The 26,698-nt window shown below is 41.0% G+C and overlaps 1 protein-coding gene across 1 annotated transcript in view; it reads right to left on the bottom strand.

Moving 5' to 3' along the window:
* Nucleotides 1–643: 643 nt before the first annotated feature.
* Nucleotides 644–26,698, bottom strand: part of nepro (nucleolus and neural progenitor protein) — a 37,328-nt gene continuing 11,273 nt past the window's right edge. The window contains exons 2-9 of the mRNA XM_028799223.2: nt 24,951–25,105; nt 22,661–22,749; nt 19,872–19,997; nt 14,025–14,102; nt 10,409–10,779; nt 6,892–6,944; nt 5,225–5,418; nt 644–1,860 (exon numbers count right to left, since the gene is read on the bottom strand). Of these exons, the coding sequence (XP_028655056.1) occupies nt 1,449–1,860; nt 5,225–5,418; nt 6,892–6,944; nt 10,409–10,779; nt 14,025–14,102; nt 19,872–19,997; nt 22,661–22,749; nt 24,951–25,105 (1,478 nt within the window). The 3' untranslated portion in view covers nt 644–1,448. The remainder of the gene's footprint in view (nt 1,861–5,224; nt 5,419–6,891; nt 6,945–10,408; nt 10,780–14,024; nt 14,103–19,871; nt 19,998–22,660; nt 22,750–24,950; nt 25,106–26,698) is intronic.

Below are 26,698 nucleotides of genomic sequence, written 5' to 3'. Positions count from 1 at the left end.
ATTTGATTAGCGTATGTACTCATGTGTAAGTCGGGTCTTGAAACCCAAAAAAAAAAAAACGATCATAAAATCAGATCGCGATTTGTATGCCTGTTCGAAAATGAGACACTTAAATTTTCTTCTTTAACATCTTCTTGCCTCCTCCAATCTCTCATCAGTTTCTCAGACACATTGAATTTTCTTGAAGCAGCGTAGTTACAAATTTCTTTCACTACTTCAACGACGTTTAATTTAAAACCAGCTTCTTATTTACTTGTGATCGAACACTCCATAGTAGATAAGGGATACGATAAAGGTGTAGGAGGGTGCGAGATACAAAAAACACAAACCAGTGCAAATGTTGCTTCGGAATAGTTCGAGTATTACGGTGTGGTCGAGAGAGAGAGAGGTTAAGAGCACACGCTGAAACAGTGCATTGCCGCACCCGCATAGAAACAAAAGGCCGTGTTCTCAGTGGTTTCTCTCTCAGGTAGGCATTAGCATATTATAACCTCTTGGACCAGTAGCGTGAGTTTTCTGCATTCGACTTATACGACCGACATTATAAAATACCAGAAATTATACGATAAAATCAAGTCCCGACTTATCCGCAGGAGAACTTATCCACGAGTATATACGGTATTTATTTATTTGGAAGATCTGCACGGCACTTGTGGACACTATTTGCTTTTTGACTGTATTAATAAAAGCACTGAAGCACTTCTACACCTACCCCTTGCTAAACGGGTGTTGTGTCCTCATTCATTGGGCTCATCCCTTAGGTATGTAAGTTCAGGAGGCTCACCGGAAGGACCCAGTAGCGTGGGGTCGACCCACACCGCCTCACACAGACACAGTGAACTCCTGCAGACTCTGCTCAGACGATGACAAGACTTGAAGATTTGAACCCAGCACTACAACTCTATGAGATGCATGCAGAGAGCTGTAACTGGGTATTGTGTTTATTCCACAGATTATTACAATTCTGAACTGACTGAATTTTTTTTTTTTTTTTTTTTTTTTTTTTTTTTAAGAATAATGTTGTAAATGTCAAAGTTCATACACCTTCTTTGGCTTCAGTTTTCACCAGCAAAACACCTTCAAAAAAACAGCGAATACTTGTACAGTATCAGAGTGAGTGTAATCAGTAACTTCAGTTGCTGCCCACACATCTACTGGATTTGAATTTAAATGAATTAATGGAATTTAAAAGTAGTTAAGATGTTCATAAAACTGAACTTCTTAAAACAGGCTGTTCCCACATTAACCCAATTTTAGAATTTGGCAGAACACACTTCTGTGGAATTCAATTCTGTATCCTGTAAAAACATCGTATCTGAAGTGTTTAAGTACAGCACTGCTTGTCCAACCTCATTACACGTAGAAGCTCGTTAAAATTGGGGAAGAAATTTCCTGTGATGCCATTGTCGCAAAAAGTAAAGAGTTTAAACATGGTGTGCAGATAAGGACTATAATCCAATTCTCGCAAAAATATTGTCAATAGCATCGCCTGCAGGGCCGCACTTCAGCTCAGTTCTCGTGTTTAAGCTCGGAGAGACAGAATCTTGGTCACTGGTGCATTTCCCAGTTGATTTCAGTTGAAGACCTTTGTGAGAAGTCAGGAGTCTGCTGGTGGACCACTGGTTGGAATGATTACTTATAAACATCTGCATACCTCCATTTGATCCTGGCATATGTTCATGAAGAGTGACCGTGGCCTTCTGTTCAATGTTTAAATTTTTATTCCTGAGTGGAATATTCCTTAGAAAATGAGCCTTCAGAGACCACCTTTTTCGGGAATTCAGGCATTTCTTTGGTAAAATTTGTCCATCCAAGAATTTGCAGATGCTTTTTTTCAGACATTTCATCTTCAAAGTTAATCTGCAATAACATTTTTAAAATTGAAATTATAAAAACAGTCAAATAATAATCACGCTTTAGATTTGATGAATCACTCATAGCGTAAAACATTCAAATGTCAAGTCCTTTTAAAAAAGGATTATTTGATAACTTTTGGATTTACTTCTTCCCTTGTCATACACAGCACCATCAGAAAGTCTTCAGATCCATTCACTTATTCACATAGATAGATAGATAGATAGATAGATAGATAGATAGATAGATAGATAGATAGATAGATAGATAGATAGATAGATAGAGTGGTGTGAAAAACTATTTGCCCCCTTCCTGATTTCTTATTCTTTTGCAGGTTTGTCACACAAAATGTTTCTGATCATCAAACACATTTAACCATTAGTCAAATATAACACAAGTAAACACAAAATGCAGTTTTTAAATGATGGTTTTTATTATTTAGGGAGAAAAAAAAATCCAAACCTACATGGCCCTGTGTGAAAAAGTAATTGCCCCCTTGTTAAAAAATAACCTAACTGTGGTGTATCACACCTGAGTTCAATTTCCGTAGCCACCCCCAGGCCTGATTACTGCCACACCTGTTTCAATCAAGAAATCACTTAAATAGGAGCTGCCTGACACAGAGAAGTAGACCAAAAGCACCTCAAAAGCTAGACATTATGCCAAGATCCAAAGAAATTCAGGAACAAATGAGAACAGAAGTAATTGAGATCTATCAGTCTGGTAAAGGTTATAAAGCCATTTCTAAAGCTTTGGGACTCCAGCGAACCACAGTGAGAGCCATTATCCACAAATGGCAAAAACATGGAACAGTGGTGAACCTTCCCAGGAGTGGCCGGCCGACCAAAATTACCCCAAGAGCGCAGAGACGACTCATCCGAGAGGTCACAAAAGACCCCAGGACAACGTCTAAAGAACTGCAGGCCTCACTTGCCTCAATTAAGGTCAGTGTTCACGACTCCACCATAAGAAAGAGACTGGGCAAAAACGGCCTGCATGGCAGATTTCCAAGACGCAAACCACTGTTAAGCAAAAAGAACATTAGGGCTCGTCTCAATTTTGCTAAGAAACATCTCAATGATTGTCAAGACTTTTGGGAAAATACCTTGTGGACTGATGAGTCAAAAGTTGAACTTTTTGGAAGGCAAATGTCCCGTTACATCTGCCGTAAAAGGAACACAGCATTTCAGAAAAAGAACATCATACCAACAGTAAAATATGGTGGTGGTAGTGTGATGGTCTGGGGTTGTTTTGCTGCTTCAGGACCTGGAAGGCTTGCTGTGATAGATGGAACCATGAATTCTACTGTCTACCAAAAAATCCTGAAGGAGAATGTCCGGCCATCTGTTCGTCAACTCAAGCTGAAGCGATCTTGGGTGCTGCAACAGGACAATGACCCAAAACACACCAGCAAATCCACCTCTGAATGGCTGAAGAAAAACAAAATGAAGACTTTGGAGTGGCCTAGTCAAAGTCCTGACCTGAATCCAATTGAGATGCTATGGCATGACCTTAAAAAGGCGGTTCATGCTAGAAAACCCTCAAATAAAGCTGAATTCCAACAATTTTGCAAAGATGAGTGGGCCAAAATTCCTCCAGAGCGCTGTCAAAGACTCGTTGCAAGTTATCGCAAACGCTTGATTGCAGTTATTGCTGCTAAGGGTGGCCCAACCAGTTATTAGGTTCAGGGGGCAATTACTTTTTCACACAGGGCCATGTAGGTTTGGATTTTTTTTTCTCCCTAAATAATCAAAACCACCATTTACAAACTGCATTTTGTGTTTACTTGTGTTATATTTGACTAATGGTTAAATGTGTTTGATGATCAGAAACATTTTGTGTGACAAACATGCAAAAGAATAAGAAATCAGGAAGGGGGCAAATAGTTTTTCACACCACTGTAGATAGATAGATAGATAGATAGATAGATAGATAGATAGATAGATAGACTTTATAGCGGCCTTGTGCCAAATTAATTTTTTCCGCCCTTAGTCAAGCAAACCTCATTACCCCAAAATGACAAAGTGGAAATAGGATTTTAGGGATATCTACAGTGCATCCGGAAAGTATTCACAGCGCATCACTTTTTCCACATTTTGTTACGTTACAGCCTTATTCCTAAAAGGATTAAATTCATTTTTTTCCTCAGAATTCTACACACAACACCCCATAATGACAACATGAAAAAAGTTTACTTGAGGTTTTTCCAAATTTTTTAAAAATAAAAAAAATGGAGAAATCCCATGTCCATAAGTATTCACAGCCTTTGCTCAATACTTTGTCGATGCACCTTTGGCAGCAATTCCAGCCACAAGTCTCAATTCGCTAGGTTGGAGAAAAAAAGAGCTGCTCAGGAAGAAGCAAGGGCATCAACCTCTGAGCAAACGAATGATAAAACGTACAGAGAAAGAATAGGAAATCTAGGAATGCTCAAGTCAAGGGTATTCACTGCACCTTATTGTGCAGTGCGCCATTACTGTTATTTATATATTTAGTTTCTATACACAAAGCATGAGAACACACTTAATATGCATAATTAAAATATGAAATTTTATTGCAGAATCACAAATGAATGAGAATTGTGCAACTCAATGATTTGTTCACGAATCAAATGAACGAGAATCGATTACACTGGTTCTCAGGTGGTGACTGCTTGCCAATCAAATGAACGAGACTGATTATTGGGTGGTGACTCATTTACGAATCAGTCAAGACTCGGGATTCAGGCAATTCTTGCATATCAGCTTTAAACGTCTGTCAGCTAAAGAAAAAGACGCAGGCGACATCACACAGGACTTGCATGTAGTGCTTTAGCATTCCCGTTCAGTTGATTTGTTGGTGCTCACAAATCGGTTCATATCAAAAAAACCTTTGCCAATCGCCCATCATTACAAGGGATAACCTTGAGAATGTTCTTCAGCTGCCCAGCCACAGCCTGGACTTGAAGCCAGTCAAACATCCCTGAAGAGACCTGAAGATGGCAGTTTACAGACGCTTCCCATTCAATCTAACGGAGCTTGAGAGGATCTGCCACAAAGAAGGGAATCAACTACCCAAATCCAGGTGTGCAATGGAGGGTCAACCAAGAAGACGTAAAGCTGGATTTGCTGCCAAAGGGGGTTCTAAAGAGTACCGAATTGAGGGTCTGATTTCAGTGTTCGATCTTAAATACATTTGCAAACCTTTCTGAAAAATGTTTTCACTTTGGCATTGTGGGTTGTTAAGTGGGGACCGATGGACAGAAATGTCAAAATGTATTCATTTAAAATTAAATCTACAACACAATACAATGTTGAGGAAGTGAAGGGGGTCAGAACACTTTTTAAATCCACTGTACGTTTTGAGGAAGTGTAGCAGTAGCACAAATTACCTGTATCCTCGGGACTCCAAATGCTTCAGCCGCACACACTTGAGAAGGAGGCCCCGGAGAAACGTGTTCTTCTCTTTGAGATTCTTTTCTCTAAAGCAGCGCACCATCTTCTTCAGCTGTTCAGTCAGGTCTTGAAAAGAACGGGCGCTGTGAATCTCTGAGGCAAACGATTTAGTAGACTCTACTGTAGTAAGCTGAAACGTGAGCATAACACAACATAACACAAACATAAGCACCTAATTATTGTATGTATTGTAAATTTCAGTTAACTCTGCAAAAGTTTTATTTAAAAAAAAATTAAAATATATTCAGATTTGAGCATCAGTAGGCTTTGCACTCTCGGAACCAAATTAGCCGAACTATTCAATAGCATTTCAGGAATTATTTACCACTCTGATGCTGATCTTTCTGATCATAAATATGTCAATATGATAGCAATTGACGAGGAGAATTCATAATGAATTGCAGAATTACGACATGTGAGGGTTCATCTAGAGCAGGGGTTCTCAATGTCGCTCCTTTGGGGTCCACTGTGGCTTCAGGTTTTTGTTCCAACCAGATTCCTAACATCTGATAACACTGAGCTCAATTAATTAGTAGACATTTTTTTTCTCTTCACTTATTCTTCATTAAGAAAGCACCACAGCATGTTTTACATTTATAAGACATTTAGGAATATTTCTGCTTTTGCTAGAGATTGAAATGCTTAACAACCTTTTGTTGTTTTCATTCTATTTTGCCCTTTCTCTGTGCAGTTTGCTCCCTTCGTTGTATCCTAATAATGGCAACCAGCGGAGCAGACAGCCAGGCAAACAACAAGGCTGCAACTACTTCAGCGTTAGCCCAACTAATTAGAAAATAATGAATTAAATGAACAATTAGAACACCCGGCAAAAAACAGAATGAAAATCAAGATGAAAATATTGTTAAAAAGAAAACAAAATACATTATTCCAATATAACTGCTTGGTACATTTTAATATACCAAACTTAGTTTTCTAATTTCTACATTTTTCCCCAAAACACAGAATTTGACAAATAACAGTTCACTTAATTAGCCCAGGAGTCCAATTAAAAATAGAAGCTGGGTGGAACAAAAACCTGCAGCCACAGTGGGCCCCCAGGACCGACACTGAGGACCCCTGATCTAGAGTGCCTCTTTCTCTTGCACGATTTGGCTCAAAAACTAATCAGCACATTGTCATCTCATAACATGCTTAAGTTTCAAGTTTTGGTATTTGTAGGTGGAGTGGTGGCTCTGAGGCTAGGGATCTGCACTGGCAATTGGAAAGTTGCCGGTTCGAATCCCATAAATGCCAATAGGGACTCTGCTCTGTTGGGCCCTTGAGCAAGGCCCTTAACCTGCAATTGCTGAGCGCTTTCAGTAGTGAGAAAAGTGTTATATAAATGCAAAGAATTATTATTATTTTTTGTCCATCCAGCTGTTTTAACGCTAGACCGCCCTCAAGAAACTGTGCCACACAAACAGAAAGACAGACATACAAACCTTCATCGATGTATCTATATTTTCTGTATCAGGGAACCCTAAAACATCGAGATCCATCGAAAACCGGAGATCAAAATTTTTGACGAATCTAAAGCTTTCGCTCCTCCCTCATAGACAACAGGGTATGGTGATTGGGGCCCCAAAGCAAAACAACTACTCACCTTAGATCCAGGTAGTCGGAGCAGATCTTTGACATCAAATTGAGATAATTCTCCTGTAGTAAAGAAAAAAGAACTTAAATGCCAGTTTTTCATCTGAGACCCTTTTCTGTAGTCTTATTATAGAATGGCACTACAAAGGGCAAGAAACCTAGGAATGGCAGATAAAGAATTAAGCTTTCTGATGACTAGCAGGACACATTGGAGGTAGCTAATGATAAGGTCACAGTGCTGGAACTCCAAACACCTATGTAGTGGACGTTATTAGCGTAAAACTAGAATCCTTGAGTTTCCTCCGGGCGCTCCGGTTTCCTCCCACAGTCCAAAGACATGCAGGTTAGGTGGATTGGCGATTTTAAATTGTCCCTAGTGTGTGCTTGGTGTTTGTGTGTCCTGCGGTGGGTTGGCACCCTGCCCAGGATTGGTTCCCTGCCTTGTGCCCTGTGTTGGCTGGGATTGGCTCCAGCAGACCCCCGTGACCCTGTGTTCGGATTCAGCGGGTTGGAAAATGGATGGTTGGATGGATAGAATCCTTGAAGCCTACAAAAGTCATAATGCCAGGCCACCTTAAATTCCTTCGCACCTCCTCATCAGCATCTTTGTTTTGCAAATGTGCGATTGGCACTGGCAGCAGGCAGCCAGCTCACTCATCTCCCCACCGACGCAGCTGAAGTCAACTCAGATGCTTAAATCTTTTTATCTGGGTGTGAGGTGCCTGGAGTTGTATAAATAATATATCGTTATTTGGAATACATACATTTCATTTTATTGTTCTATTCTTGAACAAAAGTGCACTTGTTTCGTTATACCTTTTGTGAAAATATTTGATATCTGAACTTAAGTCTTCACACATTATACATTTCACATCAACATTTTATTAAATTTTTACTATAACATGGAAAAACTTTGTTTTAGTTATGTGTTTAACATTTCTTGCCTCGCGTTTCCTGTCATCCTACATTTTTGCAGATCATTGTAGACAGGGCACACACGAAATGCATGTGTTCCAAATAATGATATATTATTTACCCTCTACAACTCCAGGCACCTCTCATACAGATAAAGAGACTTGAGCTGGGAAAACATCAGCTGCATCAGTGGGGTATGGGATAGCAGGCCGCTTGCAGCGTGTGCTGATCGCCACATTTGCAAAACAAAGACGCAAATGGAGAGGTGCAAAGGAATTTAAGGTGGCCCGACATTACGGCTTTTTTCGTAGGCTTCAGGGATTCTAGTGTTAAAAGGAGAGAGTCAGTCATCATGCTGAATCGATGGCACCTGCAAGTCAACTACTCGGTAAGTAAGCGAGGGGTTCCATTAGTGCCCCAGCGTTGACAGCGTAGGAAATAAAAGCATGTGGCAGAAGGAAATTACATTTGTTTTAACAATACACTGTTGTTTGTCTCCTGGAAAGCCTTTTATCTTCTGAGAATTACTTTACTTTAGGATAGGGTTGTGCTGTAGACCCATACTAAAAACGTACCAAAAACCAAATTTTTAAAAAAAAGGTATGTTATCAACATTTCTTTAACATCTGTACTGGGAGTAAACAGTAGTTTTGAAATCCATCACACTCAGTTGCTTATTAGTGTGATGAGAACGTCAAGAGGGAAGCCTACTATTCGATTGTTAAATTGAATATAAATGTATTATATCTTACTCACATCACCAAGGAGTTCAGCTCTCACTGCTCTTCCAATGTATATATTGCCACACACGTGCGAATAGGAGGATGCTGTAAGGACCAAGTGAAGGTAATTCCACGCCAGGCCAGGGGGTGGCGGGGTGCACTAAATCTTCTCCTGCTATCTCTACAGACCAGCCGTGGGAAAACCTGACTCAAACTTGAAGACGTCACTTCCGGCGCCTCGACAGACGTCACAACCGGTTCCAGTGCCTCAACTGACGTCAGAAGACGGTCACTTCTGGTTCCCGTTTGTCACTTTCAGTCTCACTATTTAAAACGACTATCTTTGCAACTCAACTTTTGTACTCAGTCTGGTGAATATCTCTGTTCCTTTCAAAAGCCTTTTGCAGCCAGGTATATTACACGGGTGGCTGCCCCAAACCTTTTTAAGTGTGTCAAGTCTGATCATTTTACAATATAAACGAGCCAAACATTCAAAAGAAAGGAGTGACATCAGTCTTCGCTCCCATTCCCACACCTGTTAAGTCATTTTCGGAGTGCTGTGGAGCAGGGAGGCGTACGATTGTGTGGCGAAGTAGGTGTGTGTGTGTTTGTGGGCTGGAGAAGTGAAGCAGAGGTTTGTGGTTAGTTAACTGTTATTTGCTTCAGAACTATCTTCATACCGTTACCAAGGTCCAAAAAGCTGGATTCAAAATTTTTGTACCGATACAACACAACTTCAGGTTGAGATAAGCCACCTTCTTGTGATCGCAGCTACTGAAAGTCTTTACAGCAGTCACTCAAATGGGCATTCAACCAGTTTTAGGTCATCCCATTTCACTGGAATTAATTTCAGAATTTCCAAGACATGTGTAACATCTTCATAGGCATATCCATCCACCCATTTTCTAACCCGCTGAATCTGAACACAGGGTCACGGGGGTCTGCTGGAGCCAATCCCAGCCAACACAGGGCACAAGGCAGGAAACAATCCTGGGCAGGGTGCCAACCCACCGCAGGACACACACAAACACACCCACACACCAAGCACACACTAGGGCCAATTTAGAATCGCCAATCCAACTAACCTGCATGTCTTTGGACTGTGGGAGGAAACGGGAGTACCCGGAGGAAGCCCACGCAGACACGGGGAGAACATGCAAACTCCACGCAGGGAGGACCCGGGAAGTGAACCCGGGTCTCCTAACTGCGAGGCAGCAGCGCTACCACTGCGCCACCGTGCCTCATAGGCATGTTTGGTCTTAAATTAAGGCATACGTTATGGGGAGCCTTTTCAGAACAGCATGTTTCTGTTTTGATACACCACCGGTCAAAAATTTTAGAACGCCTCAGTTTTTATAAGGAGAAGTCAAGCAAAATGACTCCTTTTATTGGCTAACTAAAATAAGATTACAATATGCAAGCTTTTGATGAAACTCAGGCCACTTCTTCAGACAAGATGTAAAGGTTCAGTTCCTCCATTCCCAATGATTTCAATGCATCTTGCCAAGTTCCTCATTATTCCCAAACATTTGCGCATTTTCAATGAACTTGAGGTGAAAAGAACTCAGTGGTTGGAGTTTGTCTAAGTCAATGTTGGACTGGGCCTAAAATTTTGACTTTACGGTTACAGAAACGGTTCAGAAGTACATAAAGGATAACTCAAAAACCTCATAAGTGGTGATCTCAATGCTAGCGAGAAACCTGAAATTGACAGCCAGCATTAGCAACACCTGTGCTGGCCAATTGTATTTTATCATCTCAGCGCTACTCCCCGCTGCCGTCAGTGCAAACAAGAACCCTGCAACGCTTAGTCTGCGACAACCGTTACTACAGTGCCACCCCTTGAGATGGCCCCGTGAATCACACAGTTGATTATTGTTGACCGCATACCTTGCACTTTAGATCGCCTTTCTAAAACTGGAGTGCCCAAGTCCACATGCTTCCTCCTTCTCAGAGCAGGTTGGAACTTCTGATGCATCTTCTCTCTTTTATTGCTTTCAGGAAGCTTGGATACAAACAGTTTATCCAACAATTTAGCTTTTGATCGTCTTCCGATTTTAGCTCCTCTGATGACTGGAACTTTTGGCAGTGCCATGTTTACAGCTTCCAAATAAGCTGGGCCTAGGAAACTGGCGATATCACATGGAAATGTAAAGTCTTTCACAAAGGGTAACTGCTGCACGTGGGAGACCTCTTGTGTTAGAGCTAATGTGTTCTCATAAAGAGCTGCCATGCATTGCAGAACGCCTTGGAATAGAACCCTAAGAAAAGGAAACACAAGGAAACGTGAGACATGACAGTTTCAAAACCCACTGCAGGAAGACAAAGCCTACAATGGCGGTATTAGAAACAAGGAAAAGACCAGGGGCCTCATGTATAAACAGTGCGTACACACAGAAATGTTGCGTAAGAACGTTTCCACGTTCAAATCGCGATGTATAAAACCTAAACTTGGCGTAAAGCCACGCACATTTCCACGGTAGCTCATACCCTGGCGTACGCAAGTTCTCTGCTTGGTTTTGCAGATTGGCGGCACCCAGCATCAAAGCAATGCTACTGTTCCTGTGTGGTTTCCCTTTCTTTTTTAGATCCACATCCCTGACGCGGCTTTATAAATACACTGAAATTAACTGCATATTGTTTATTAGTTTAATGCATCTGATTGTAATTAACCTGTGACAATATAATGGTCCACAGAAAGGTCAAACTATTCTAAATACCATAACTGCTTTAGCGTTGTTACTCTCACTGCACCTTCTTCTGTCAGCTGCTCCCGTTAGGGGTTGCCACAGCGGATCATATTTTTCCATATTACTCTCACTGCACCACTCGGAGTATTTATATCACTGTATCTGAGTGTGGAATCACAGATCTACAGCAATTGGAAAGAGAATTATCGGTATACAGCATCACGCACTCGCTGCCTCAGCCATTCGCTATTTGAACTGCTCTCATCCGACCAACGCTTCAGAGCCTTTCCTGTTCGGACCTCGCGGTTCACAGTTTCATCCCAAGAACTAGACACGCACTCAATCAGTCCATCAAGGGCTCCTTGTAGAACTGTTTGTACTTGCAAGTTACCGTGAAGTAATTGTACTTTATGATACAGTTATAATATTGCACAACCTGAGTCACTTATAAAGCGTGTATTTACATATGATGGCGATATCATTTTTAAGATGAAATGCAGCAAAATATATTTATTATATTATACAGATAAAACTTTAACTACACGGTGCCGCAGCGCTAGCGAGAAACTTGAGCTTCGTTCAGTTTGTTCCTGCCTCGCGCTGTATTCATGCTGTGGCTGGCATGACACTGGAAGGACAGATGGATAGAATAATTAAACATTATGAAGATATTTCGATGTTCCTTAAAAGTTTTGAAGAATCGGCGTTCTAAGCTTACAGATGGCTTAACGTCTATTACAGAGCTGATTGTGTGGCGATTGGGTATTTGGAGAAAGAAAAGTAAGGACAGGAATTGGGAGTTAGTACGTTTGAAAAAGAAGGTACTTCTGTAATAAAGCATTTTATCGAAGGTTGCGCAGCAAGCATCTTGCGTAAGACATGAACAATTACTGCGCCACCGTGTTCCCATGTTTAATAACCTGCTTTAACTCATCATCATCAAAATGATATCACGTATACTTCTCAGTATTTTAATTATTCAGAGAGCTGTAATATTTCGAATGTAATGGATTCTATGTCCTGTCGGAGGAAGGACACTTAGTGATTCAGGCACATAGAAGATCAAATACACAACAAAGCATTTAACGTGCTACTTTAGTTACGATGGGATTTCACAAACTAGTAAATTAAACGATTTTAAGATGAAGTTTATGATGTTCTACTTTAATGACAAAATAAACTACGTGATTAAAGTGGAAATTTCGAGATTAAAGTTGACATTTCGTGCTTTTTTTTTTTTCCACTGTACCCTAATAAGCTTTCATATGACACTCAGATGGTGGGCTATGAGTTGCCTTTTCATGGCGACTTTGATATCTGACAACTTTTTTTATTTCGGGCACTGTGCGACTTTGTGACCTTGAGCTTTCGAGTTTCTCCGCCATGCTATGTCACTCAATCAACTTCCTTTTATTACTTATATAACTGTTTAAACCAAAAAATAGTACGTTTTTCATTGCCTCCACTTGGTATTCGCTGAAATTCTACTACTTTTCCTCATACTTTTGCCATTGCCTTTTCACAGAATGCTGAGCTTAAGGGCTATTTATATTGACTTGCATATTCAAAGAGGCGTAATTCTGGGAGGAGTTGTGGCGGGACAGCAGGCGCGTGCGCGAGCGTTACTTTCCACGCTGACTGGGATTTATGTAGCGGAAGAACGTGGAAGTTAAGAACGCACAGATTTATGCATCTGGATTTTTCTGTGCGTAAGCACATTTCGGCTTTTGTGCTTACGTCATGTTATTGTGCGAATTCTACGCACGGCGTTATGCATGAGGCCCCAGGCCCAGGACAGAGGATCGGTCGAATTCATGGCAAACACATACAGGACTAAATTCAAAATGGGAATCAACTCAACAAAGGCATGGTTTGGGTATGTGGGAGGAGAGGAGATCCCCAGCATCTGAATGTAAAACCTGCACATACGACATTCTGGGGCATGGGCCGATGGGTCTACGAGGAGGTAGCCACACCAACCACCGTATTACCGCAACATTAAAATCTAAAATACAAAATACATACCTTTACAAACATTACTTCCTGAAATGTGATTCAACAAAATTCCAACCACCACATATGTCAGTAGGCTATATTAATCTCCTGAGCATTGCATTTTATTCCCAAAACACATGAAACTTTTTTTTGGCATGAAAAATTACATTTTCTGAGATTTTATAAAGTACAGTTGTGGCCAAAAGTTTTGAGAATTACCCAAATGTTGGTTTTCACAAAGTTTGCTGCTTCAGTGCTTTTAGACCTTTTTGACAGAGGTTTCTATGGTATACTGAATTAAAATATAAGCATTTCAGAAGTTTCAAAGGCTTTTATTGACATTTCCACTAAGTTTATGCAAAGAGTCCATATTTGCAGTGTTGGCTCTTCTTTCTTTTTCAAGATGTCTGCAATTCACCCTGGCATGTGGTCTGTCCATCAACTTCTGGGCCAAATCCTGACTGATGTCAGCTGCTCAATCTTGCATCATTAATGCTTGGAGTTTATCAGAATTTGGGGGGATTTTGTTTGTCCACTCGCCTCTTGAGGATTGACCACAAGTTTTCAATGGGATTAAGGGCGGGGGAGTTTCCTGGCCATTGACCCCAAATTTCAATGTTTTGTTTCCTGAGCCACTTAGTTCTCACTTTTGCCTTATGGCCCGGTGCTCCATCATTGTTGGTCACCAAACTGTTTTTGGATGGTTGGAGGAAGTTTGTTCTCGGAGCATGTTTGGGTCCCATTCTTAATTCATGACTGTGCTCACTCAATACTTTGTACTGAACAGTATTTAACAGAAATCACAAAAAAGAGGTACTCACCATAACCTGCTTATCATTCCAATAACAACCACATTCAAGACAATGTACTCTTCCCATCGGATGAACTGCACAGACAGTCTACACAATGAAGTCAAGGAATTGGCATTGACACATACGGTCATGGGTGGCATTTCATTCTCCTAAAAACATCAACACCTGAAAGAAATTACTCTTCTTCTCATTGCACAGTGACAATAAAGAAGTATTCACCCAAACTCGAGTGGACTATTTGTGTAAATTCAATGACCATGTTGGCACAAAACCCTACCTGGGCACTTAGAACTGTGTAACGTTACAAGTCCAACTGCATCAAGATACTTTTGTCAGTGAATGCTGCCTATATAAAGGTTATATTGTTATACTAGACATTTAGCCCGTTACAATAACGGGCGCTAGAACAGTAGTGCATAAACATTAGTAGGAACAGTCTATATTAAATGGCAAGGGACTTTGACCTCATTCTTTTTGTTGGTCGGATTTTTCTTTCTTTCAGCCTTTCTTTTGTTGATGTTTACTTGCTGAGCTGACCGTTCTTCGTGGGCTGCCATCGTGTATTGTGTGTCTTTCATTTTTTGTGACAGTAATACTGTCTTGTACGGCTCTATTCAATAAGGGCGTGCACAAAAAGGCGAGCTTCAAAAGGGCGACCTCAATTGAGCGCGGCGAATAAAGGCGTTCGTAGATAATTTAGTTCAAATGGCTCTGGAATATGTGAAGAGCAACAAAGGTGCAGATCTTTATTTACGTGCGCCTTTATTCGCTGCGCCCAATTGAGGTCGCCCTTTTGAGGCTCGCCTTTTTGTGCGCGCCCTTATTGAAGGATACCGTCTTGTACGTCCGCTGGCTTGTACCTCCGTAATATACCTTTAATTTTCTCTGGCGGTAATACAGGCGTGCGCGTCGGTAATATGCCTTTAATTTCCTCTGACAGTAATACTGGCTTGTATGTGGCTGTAATATGCGTCACTGTATTGTGTACCTTTAATTTCCTCTCGCAGTAATACTGGTTTGTATTTCCGTAAAACGCCTCTAACTTTCTCTGACAGTAATATCGCGCATCGCACCGTGCCCCGCGCATGCGCACTTCACCAGAAGACACCCACACACGCACATAGGGATTTTATATATATATATATATATATATATATATATATATATATATATATATATATATATATATATATATATATATATATATATATATATATATAGATAACATTGACTCACAGTGGACTGAATTTTATTTGGACACTGATCACCAGAAAAAGACTCTTAAACTCTTTCAGGGCTGATGTCGACTTTTGTCAAAAGGAGGAGTTGACAATGGTAATTGACTGTAAGCTTTGACAAAATCAACCGTTATGTTTTAGAAAATTAGATTCATTGGTTTGACCGAGATTTGCTGCGCTCATGTGAGTAGCAAGGCGCACACAACGGCAAAAATGGCACTGACATTTGGAGAGAGATCAAAGTGAATGCATAAAGCAAAACACTCCATGGAAGACGTTTTGCCTGTTATCTCTGAACTGGACTCGTCGGACTCAGATTTTGATACAAGTGATTGGAAACAAATGTCAGGTTCCAGCTTCAACTGATTGGTCCCCAGCTAATCATTGTACTGACATTGTTCGCCAGGAAGGACTGCCACTTAACAATGATAAGAGGTAGAAACCAGATTGCAATGCACTGTGACTTTGACTCAGCCATGCAAAGACAGCCTGGCAGCAAGCCTGATGCATATTCTTGGCAAACTGGCAGCCACAGCATGCAGCAACAGATGTTTTATGTTGAATTCTGTGTGAAACCATTGCTTTTCAGAAACTTTTTTTGGAGAAAATATTCAGCCCTCAAAGAGTTAATGTCAAAGTGAACACAGCACATTTAAAGAGGGCTAAATTAATTACAACTATACAAAACATAGCATCATTTTTTGTAATGAAATTCATTGAATCAGAAAAATAAAGAAAGAAAACTTCAATAAAATCCATACAAAGTGGAGACTGCATTTGAGGTAAAATTTGATATGTTATATAATATAAATACATCTCATGTCATACATGTGCACCTAGGGACCACCTCACCAGCAGTACCACTCTGGGATGAAAGCAGATGCTGTTACTGACGAGGTCTCGATTTCCTCCACACTAGTTCGGACAAAAGGACCATCAACTAGGCCTAGCCCCGCCTATTGCACCCCAAGTTGGCCACACCCTTCCACCCCAGATACCTTAAAAGTGAGCGTCAGCAGAAGGATGGCGTTCACTCGGACCCAAGCTCACCATGAGATGGAGCCTGAAACACCCGATAGAGAGAAGCTGGAAATGATGGGTGAAAATGCCTATTTTAATTCTGCCTGTGGCCGTGTTTTTGCTTTGTTTGCTGAATAAACTAAAGGGGTGGCCCAGTTGGTGCCCAATTGACCACTTTTTGTTAGACTCGTTTGGTTCATCGGTCACTATACATCTATTACATAATACAACAGTAACGTCTCTGTGTCAAATCCCTCCAAGCAATCTTATTGGTCAGTTTGGCTTTGGTGACGTGATTGAAAGAGGAAGTGCAAGTGTGAGACCCACAAGGAGGAGTAATGGCGTATGTGGCATGCTGAGAGAGTCTCCTTCGAAGATGGCAAGGATAAAACCGGAGTGAAGGTGAGAAAGTTGCCTCAAAAACCAATGGGGAGCGCCAGTTAAGAGATGTTCACACACACACACACACACACACACACACACACACACACACACACACACACACACACACACACACACACACACACACACAGAGAAATACAGAGGAGACTAGTGTATATGAGAGGGGGACCCAAAAATAATGATGAATAATAAATAAATAATGAGGCTGGAGTGGCGTTAGTTCCGATGTTTGCCGCTACACGTGTGTAGCAGACTGCCCTCTGCATTATTTGGCCAAGTGGCGTCCTTGAAGTGCTCAAGCGATAGCATGATGCGGTGAGGAGAAAACAACCCAAATTGTGGCAATCAGGCGAGTGGCTCCTGCATTACGACAAGAGCACAGACCGTTTAGCAGTTTCTCACAAACAATTGGGAGGAATGACAGTTTCTCACTCCCCTCCACTCCCTGGACTTTGAACCCTGTGATTTTTTCTTATTTCCAAGAATGAAGGGGGACCATAAAGGAAAGCATTTTCAGGATGTAGAGGAGGTCAAGAAGCAAACGACGGAGGCACTGAAGGCCATCACTTTGAAAGAGTTTCAGAACACTTCTGAACAATGGAAAGAGCGGTGGGACAAGAGTATTGCGTCTCGGGGGAGTATTTTGAGGGCGATTCCTTTTTATGGAAATGTTTTTGGAAATCAAAGACCAAACTTTCTGGAGATGTTAATGACATTATAATCTAGCTTTATTAAAAACTTGACCAACTTTAAAATGTAGTTTTTTTCTCTATTCAATTTTATAATATTATAAAATCACTCATAACATGGTAATTTTTCATTTTGGGGACAGCATAGTATTGACCTAGAATACAGAGCTAGAAAAGAACTTTAAAATGATTTAAGAAATGTTTCTGTGCAAACTTATATTTAGGGAGATCTAGCCAGTCAAAATCATAAACCCCCAATAAGTTAAAACTTTTGTTAGCTTAAATCTCCCTTAATATTGATCCAAGACATGTGCAATTTCAGTTCCAGGGGTTAATCCTACGACCAAATCAGCAGGCTAAATTTCGCTAAAATCTGGGATGAGGAGGTCCCAAAGTGTGATGAGATGATGACTGACCTCTTCCTCTACACACACAAACAAATACAAAATGTAATCCTACACCAAAATCCAGTACACTCCACAAATAATTCAGATACATATCATGTATAAATTACAGACAGACAGACAGACAGACAGACAGACAGACAGACAGACAGACAGACAGACAGACAGACAGACAGACAGACAGACAGACAGACAGACAGACAGACAGACAGACAGACAGACAGACAGACAGACAGATAGATAGATAGATAGATAGATAGATAGATAGATAGATAGATAGATAGATAGATAGATAGATAGATAGATAGATAGATAGATAGATAGATAGATAGATAGATAGATAGATAGATAGATAGATACTTTATTAATCCCAAGGGGAAATTCCCATACTCCAGCAGCATCATACTGATACAAAAAACAATATTAAATTAAAGATTGATAATAATGCAGGTATACAGACAGACAATAACTTTATATAATGTTAACGTTTACCACTCCTGGTGGAATTGAAGAGTCGCATAGTTTGGGGGAGGAATGATCTTCTCAGTCTGTCAGTGGTGCAGGACAGTTATATCAATCATGAAGACAGGGAAAGAGGTATGGCAGAGCTGGACAACTGCAAGAGTAGGCTGTCCACAAACAAAATGAAGGCAATGAGTGAGGGAGGCCACAGAGACACCTGCGAGAACTTTGAAGGAGTCACAAGCTACAGTGGATCAGACTGGAGAGACTTTGCAGACAACAACTGTGCCCGGGTACCTCATCAGTCACTGCTTCATGGGAGTCTGGCAAACAGGACACCTCAGCAGAAGGCATGTGGGAGACTCTGAAGTCAGTGAGAGAAGGTTCAATGATCTGATGAGACCAACAATGAGCTCTTTGGCCATCAGATTAAACACTATTTTTGAACAAAGCAGATTATGAAAAACGTACCTTCCCATCAGGCACTGCAGGGCTTGTATATGCAGCAAACTTTGAAGAAATCCAGGAGGAAAACATAATGGAGTCTATGAGAAACCTGAACCTTAGGAGAAGAATTGTTTTCCAGCAAGACAACGTGACCAAACAAAGCTAAAGCTACAACAGGAATGCTTCAAAACAACTAATGGAGAATTTGCAGCTGGATTCAGCAAAAGATGACACCTGACAGAGCAAAGAAGAATGGAGAAAAACAGCAGAGTTGATAGATCTGAGCTCACAGACTCAAAGCCGCCATCCACTAAATACTGACTTAAAGGTGTCAGATACGGAGTGGTGGCTCTGATGCTAGGGATCTGCACTGGCAATCGGAAGGTTGCCGGTTTGAATCCCGTAAATGCCAAAAAGGGACACTGCTCTGTTGGGCCCTTGAGCAAAGCCCTTAACCTGTAATTGCTGAGCGCTTTGAGTAGTGAGAAAAGCGCTATATAAAAATGCAAAGAATTATTATTATTATGGGATCCACTCTTTTGTGTTCTGTATTTGTAATTAGTTTAGATCACTTTGCACAGATTCGTTATCATTTTGACATTTTTCAGTTGATCAGTGTCAAAAAAGTCAAATCAAACCCTCCCCCCATTAAATTTTATATAACAAAAAAAATGTGAAAATTTGCAAGAGGTGAATACTTTTTATAGGCAGCTGTCATATATTTAGTTTTATAAGAACCACTGAATTCATTCAAAAAATAGGCGGCGTGGTGGCTCTGATGCTAGGGATCTGCACTGGCAATCGGAAGGTTGCCGGTTTGAATCCCGTAAATGCCAATAGGGATTCTGCTCTGTTACGCAAGGCCCTTAACCTGCAATTGCTGAGCGCTTTGAGTAGTGAGAAAAGCTCTATATAAATGCAAAGAATTATTAAAAAGAAAGAATTAAGTTCCATGATGCAGTTGGGCTTGTAAAGCTACATGGCTCTATTGCCCGGGGTGGGCGTTTGTGCCAATGTTGTCATTGAATTTGCACAAAAGGTCCACTTGAGATTGGTCTCATTTTCAGCTTTGTACAAAGTCAGAGTGGATCACAACAAACCCAATTCCAAGGGCTGTATGTTAGATGCCAACCTTGGCATTGCCAGGGCTGGAACACGTTAAACATGAAATTCCTCCTGCTTGACAAAGGATACTGAAACACCTTGCTGCAACTGTCCATAGCACAAAGCAGAAGTTTGCAGCCTCCCAGTAATTTAAGTAAAAACCACTCCAATATCGGCTGGCTTGGCACTTCATGTACACTCCCCTTAGGCACAGATCTATAAAGATAAAAAACAAACAAACAAACAAACAAACAAACAAATAAATAAGGACTTAGCAGAAGAATGCCCGGTCATTTTTAAAAGTTTTCAAAAATCAAATATACAACAGATTCATAAAACATGCAGAGCCCATTAATTTAATTTGCCGTTCTTGCCTATCAATAGACACTTAATATCCCATAAAGACCAAGTGAACATGAAAGGTTTGCAAATTTATTAAAATTCCCAAACTGAAATTTCTCATTAATGGTATTCAGTCCCTTCATTCCGTACTTTGTAGAAGCTCCTATGGTAGCAATTCCACCCCTGAGCCCTCTGGTGTAAGTTTCTATAGGCTTTGCACCCCTGGACTGGGGCAGTTTATCCCATTCCTCCTCAGCACCCGGTGATGTCAATGAATGGCAGACTTCAAGCAGTCATTGCATGCTGGGATATGCAAGACAGTCCTAAATATGACAATGGCTTTAACAGACCTATCATTTCTGCGTGTCAAATATTATGGTGCCCTGAAATGAGGGAGCCATGTAGAAAATTTGCAGTGTAACTGAAATGTGTGCAAATCCCATTAAATGAAAGTCTGCAATGTGCACTTTGTCTTGTTTGAATTGTTGGATTTGTAATTTAAACTGTGGAGTTGAGAGGGAATTCAAGGAACAATGTGTCTTTGTCCCAAACCTAATGGAGGGAGTGAAGTGATTTGCACTTTTCTGTAATAAAAAATTACTGGTGTGCTTGCTTAAAAAAAAAAAAAAAAAAAAAAATGAAAGCTTGCATATTGTAATCTTTTAAGCTAGCCAATAAAAGACATTGTTTTGCTTGACTTCTCACTACAGTCGTGGCAATAAAGCTTTGAAAATGACACAAGTTTTAGTGGGAGGCACGGTGGTGCAGTGGTAGCGCTGCTGCCTCGCAGTTAGGAGACCCGGGTTCGCTTCCCGGGTCCTCTCTGCGTGGAGTTTGCATGTTCTCCCGAGTATTCCGGTTTCCTCCCACAGTCCAAAGACATGCAGGTTAGGTGCACTGGTGATCCTAAATTGTCCCTAGTGTGTGCGTGTGTGTGTGTGTGTGTGCGCCCTGCAGTGGACTGGTGCCCTGCCCGGGGTTTGTTTCCTGCCTTGTGCCCTGTACTGGCTGGGATTGGCTCCAGCAGACCCCCGTAACCCTGTAGTTAGGATATAGCGGGTTGGATGATGGATGGATGGACAAGTTTTGGTTTTCACAAAGTTTGCTGCTTCAGTGTTTTTAGATCTTTTTGTCAGATGTTTCTGTGGTATACTGAAATAGAATTACAAGCAGTTCATAAGTTTCAAATAAATAAAAAAAATATTTTCTTTCTTTTTGTCAGGCTGTCAATCAACTTTTGGGCCCAATCCTGACTGATGGCAGCCCATTCTTGCATAATCAGAATTTGGGGGTTTTTGTTTGTCCACCCGTCTCTTGACCACAAGTTCTCAATGGGATTAAGCTCTGGGGAGTTTCCTGGCCATGGACCCCCAAATTTCAATGCTTTGTTCCCAGAGCCACTTAGTTCTTACTTTTGCCTTGTGGCCCGGTGCTCCATCATGTTGGTCACCAAACTGTTCTTGGATGGTTGGGAGAAGTTCCTCTCGGAGGATGTTTGGGTCCCATTCTTTATTCATGGCTGTGTTCTTAGGACAAATTGGGAGTGAGAAGCAACCCCACACCTGAATGGTCTCAGGATGCTTTACTGTTGGCATGACACAGGACTGATGGTAGTGCCTCTCACCTTTTCTTTTTTCTGGATGCCCCAAACAATCATAAAGGGGATTCATCAGAAAAAATTACTTGACCCCAGCAGTCCTCAGCAGTCCAATCCCAGAATATCAGTCTGTCCCTGATGTTTTTCTTGGCTTCTTTGCTGTCCTTCTTCACACCAGGCCATCCTCCAAAAATCTTCGCCTCACTCCCAACTGCCATTACTGATCAAGTTCTGCACTGCTGGTCCCCTGATCCTGACCCATGAATAAAGAATGGGACCAAAACATTCTCGGAGAGCAACTTGTCCCAAACATCCAAGAACAGCCTGGTGACCAACATCATGGAGCACCGGGCCATAAGGCAAAAGTGGCAACTCAGTGGTTCAGGGAGAAAAACATCAAAATTTGGGGTCCATGGCCAGGAAACTCCCCAGACCTTTTTATCCCATTGAGAACTTGTGGTCAATCCTCAAGAGGTGGGTGGACAAACAAAAACCCACCAATTCTGATTATGCAAGAATGGGCTGCCATCAGTCAGGATTGGGCCCAAAAGTTGATTGCCTGACAGTTTGCCAGGCAAATTGCAGAGATCTTGAAAAAGAAAGAAGGGCCAACACTGCAAATATTGACTCTGTGCATAAACTTCATGGAATTGTCAATAAAGGCCTTTGAAACTTCTGAACTGCTTGTAATTCTACTTCAGTACACCATAGAAACATCTGACACAAAGATCTAAAAACACTGAAGCAGCAAACTTTGTGAAAACCAACACTTGAGTCCTTCTCCAAACTTTTGGCCATGATTGTATATCCATAATGGCCAATACGGTACAACACCCTAGTACAACAGACATTGGTTAACTATTCAAAAAAATAAATGACATACCTGCACACCACAACAGGTATGAAAGACAATCAGAAAACTTTAACATTAAAATCTTACTTTGGGAGTTTCGTGGGACACATGTCCTTAAGATCTTCAAGGATGGCCTCCAGTTTCATATCATACACACGTTTTAGACATTGATCTACCTGGTGAGTGAGGAAAAAAAAATTAAGAATCACCACAAAAATCCAAAGACGACAGACACCTCTTCACCTAATGACTATAGACCAGTGACACATCTCACATTATGAAGACCTCTGAGGGGCTTGTCCTGGATTATATGAGTCCTCTTGTGGTAGACCACCTGGACCAACTGCAGTTTGCCTATCAGACAAAGATGGCAGTGGAGGATGCAATTACCAATCTGCTCCACAAGGAAGGACAAGGCTGGCAGCACCAAGAAGGATATGTTTTTTTTTTTTTTAAATTTCACCAGCACCTTCAATACCATGCAGCCATCCCTATTAAGGGGTAAACTCAGAGATATGCAGGTAGCTGAGCCTGTGGTGTCCTGCATGATGGACTATCTGACAGGCAGCCCACCATCTGTGAGACTCAAGGATTGTGTGAGCAACACCGGAGCACCACAAGGAGCAGGCCTGTTTGGTTCTCTCTTTACTCTGTACACCTAAGACTAGAAATATGACACAAGGTCAGGTCACTTGCAGAAATTCTCAGATGATTCTGCACTTATTGGGTGTAATATTAAGGGGGATTAGACAGAGAAGAGGAGTCGGAGGGAACTCTGAGAATTGTCTCCAACTTAAAATCAGCAAAACCAAAGAACTGCTTATTCTGCTACACCAAAGAGCCTCTTTGTTTGTAGAATATTCAAGGAATGGATGTAGAGGTGGTCCACTCCTATCAAAACCTGGGGGTCCACATCCATTAGAGGTGAGGCTGGTCTTGGAACACAAAGGAAATATAGAAGATAGGGCAGAGCAGGCTCTTTTTCCTTAAAAGACCATGTTCCTTTAATGTGTGAATACAAGTTGATAAATATTTTGTATGTCTTTAATTGTAAATTAGGCAAAACAATGTAGTATCAGAATTGTATTAGTTAGAAGCATTCATGTTTACCAAACCCCCCCTTGACTAAGTCAGGATAGTGAATTTTACAACAGGGTTGGGGGAGGTGCCTCAAACCAGTTTGGCCAGTGATTCTCTGTAGGAGCCTCTCAGTCAACCCCCACAGGAAAGCCAGACTGCCCAGCTGGCAAGCTTCACCTTAACAAACGGTTTTGGTGGCAGGTGTGAAGGTATTCTGTACCCCATTGGTCTGAAGTATGGCTGTTTGGAATTGGCTTGTATCAGAAGCCTTTAAGTACCGTGACGCCCTATTGGCTGTAGGGTGTGGACAGAGAATCTATAAATTTGCTTGTTTTACCCCTCACTCTCTATCTCTTACCAAGTGATGAAGGAGCATCTCACACCATGAACTGAAAAGGACAACATAATGCAGAGCACAGCTCGGCAGCCATATTGAGACAGGCATGCGGCCTGTTCTGAGGAAAGCTGACCAAAAATGAGGACTTAACTAAAGACATTTTAAGTAATAAACAAGTCTCTGTACCCCTGAAACTACACATCAGCATTTGTCGGGTTGTATGGTTGCCAATATTCACTTGTACTTTGCTTATTGTTATTTATGAATATTATCAATAATACATTATTTTAATTGTAACTTAACTCCTGCTTGTCGTTTACTACACCTAATTGCCTGAAGTTATATATTTAGAAGGGCAGGTGGTGAGAAGTTATAAAGTACAATACCTTAGAAACAGTTTTAAGTCTGTGAAATTTGAGGCATTCTGACAAAGGCTACACATTAATAATACAAAAGGGGAAAAGCAGAGCAATAGAGAACTCTACCAAGACAAAACATGTGGGAAATGACATCCTTCACATTTTCTACAACTCTGTGGTGGCCAGTGTGGTGTGCTGGGCTGGTGACACCATCTTGAGAGAGGCCCACCAAATCAACAAACTAATTAAAAGGGTAGGCTCAGTTATGGGATGTACTTCTGGACCCCCTACAGCTACAAGAGGAGAAGAGAAGGAAGACAAAACTGAGTACCATTATGAACAATGCTGACAGAAGTTATCTTCCTTTGTAATTTTCTTGCTCTTTAGTCATTCTGGTGTGGGTGTGTGTGTGTATAGTTATTTATTTATCTATTAATTTATTTAAAGAGCTTCTCTGAAAAGCCAAATATCCCCCATGGGGACAAATTAAGTTCTATTAATTTTATTTTGGACCTACCTGGTATATTAATATTCCACAATGCAGCTGAAATGTGCTAGTTGTGTTAATTCTTTCTGAATTCTAAATGTGATTTTTATTTACCTGTTTCAGGGCTTTAAAGGGCTTATGATGGTGAAGCCGATGGTTGTATGAATATAGAATTCCATGCAAGACTGAAACTTCCAGTTTGAAGGCTTTGCTCCTCAGCAAATCCAAGACGTTATGAGAGTGACGGAGAAGGCCCTTTAGGCAGTTACCTACAGAAAATGAAAAACAATAAAAGTAAATTAAAAATCCTCTTTTAAAGCCATCAACAGTGCCGTGAAAAAGTATCTGCCCTCTTCTGGATTCCCTTCATTTTTTTTTTTATTACATGCTTTTATTAACTTGCTCTGTATGTCTAGTAGGAATCGTAGATCGCAAATTTGAAGCCGCTCCTTTTGTCCAATCGACAATTTTTGCATGCATACATAATTCCGATAACAATACATATTTCAATTATAATATTTGATACGATTGTGGATATTGATGAAACACACCCCTACACTCGAAAAAATTATTATTATTATTATTACATGCTTTTATTAATGTGCTCTGTATGAATCTGTAGGAATCGTAGATCGCAAATTTGAAGCCATTCCTTTTGTCCAATTGACTTCAAATTTTGCATGCATTATTATGCGTATTTCCGATGACAATACATATTTCAATTATAATATTTGATACGCTGCGGTGGGTTGGCACCCTGCCTGGGATTGGTTCCTGCCTCGTGCCCTGTGTTGGCTGGGAATGGCTCCAGCAGACCCCAGTGACCCTGTGTTCGGATTCAGCAGGCTGGATAATGGATGGATGGATATTTGATATGATTGTGGATATTGATGAAACGCAACCCTATACTCAAAAATATAACGTTCGGCGGCTCCTTAAGAAGGAATCAATATGGTATGTGGGTGGGATGTAAAGCAAAACCGGGCGCACCCTGTTGTATAAATGCCTTGTCCTCCTAAGAGTCCTCTGGCATGATCGACCGTCACTTGCCCCATGTACGTGGGAACAAAAATTAATTTAAATAATATTTATATAAACCGGACTGAATTAACGATGACGACCAATGCTATGAAAACGGATTATTGGAAAGGAAAGTGAAATGAAACTGCCACACAACTAAAGAGACGCCTACAGAAAAAGAAGCAAAAGCTTCAAGAGAAGCTAGCTAGCAAAAGTGAAGAATCTAAAGACGCTCGACTGGAGAAGAGAAGAAAATACTATCAATGTAAAGAACCAGTAGAACTAAGATCAAGACAGCTGGAGAATGATCGACTTTAACATTCACGAGCAAGATCAGTAGAAACACCTGAACAGCACGCTGAACGATTACAACTAATGAGTCAGCCTATTGCACAAGAGCGAGCAGCATTGACACATAGCTTCACTATTTTCGATGCTGCTATCAACACCTTTTCTGATAGCATCTGCAAGATCTATACCAAGCGAGGTTATCCAGTTCAAGTTGTAAGGTGTTCACCAAGTATTGCAGCTATGAGATACCTGCCTGATGAGTTGTTATTGAAGCCAACCTTACTACTATGTTATCACTGTAAAAAGCATGTCACAAGTAATAAGACAACTCAACCAGCGAAGGCATCGGAATACACAGGAGTTCAATGTTGCGCAATGGTACTTGCCAACATAGTCCAAGCTGTCATTATACCACCATGACAATCGACAACAAATACCTTGGACGTGAATATGCTTGAAAGTGATAGCCTATACCAAGGCATTAGAGAACTCACGAAAGGAAATACATCAGCTTACCCGATTCAAGAAAATGGATATTTAGCCGTACGTAA

This window comes from Erpetoichthys calabaricus, chromosome 4 (assembly GCF_900747795.2).
Source record: "Erpetoichthys calabaricus chromosome 4, fErpCal1.3, whole genome shotgun sequence".
In the NCBI taxonomy this organism is placed as follows: Eukaryota; Metazoa; Chordata; class Cladistia; order Polypteriformes; family Polypteridae; genus Erpetoichthys; species Erpetoichthys calabaricus.
The sequence above is the reverse complement of the archived record's forward strand: the minus strand, read 5'-3'. Positions and strand labels throughout refer to the sequence as shown.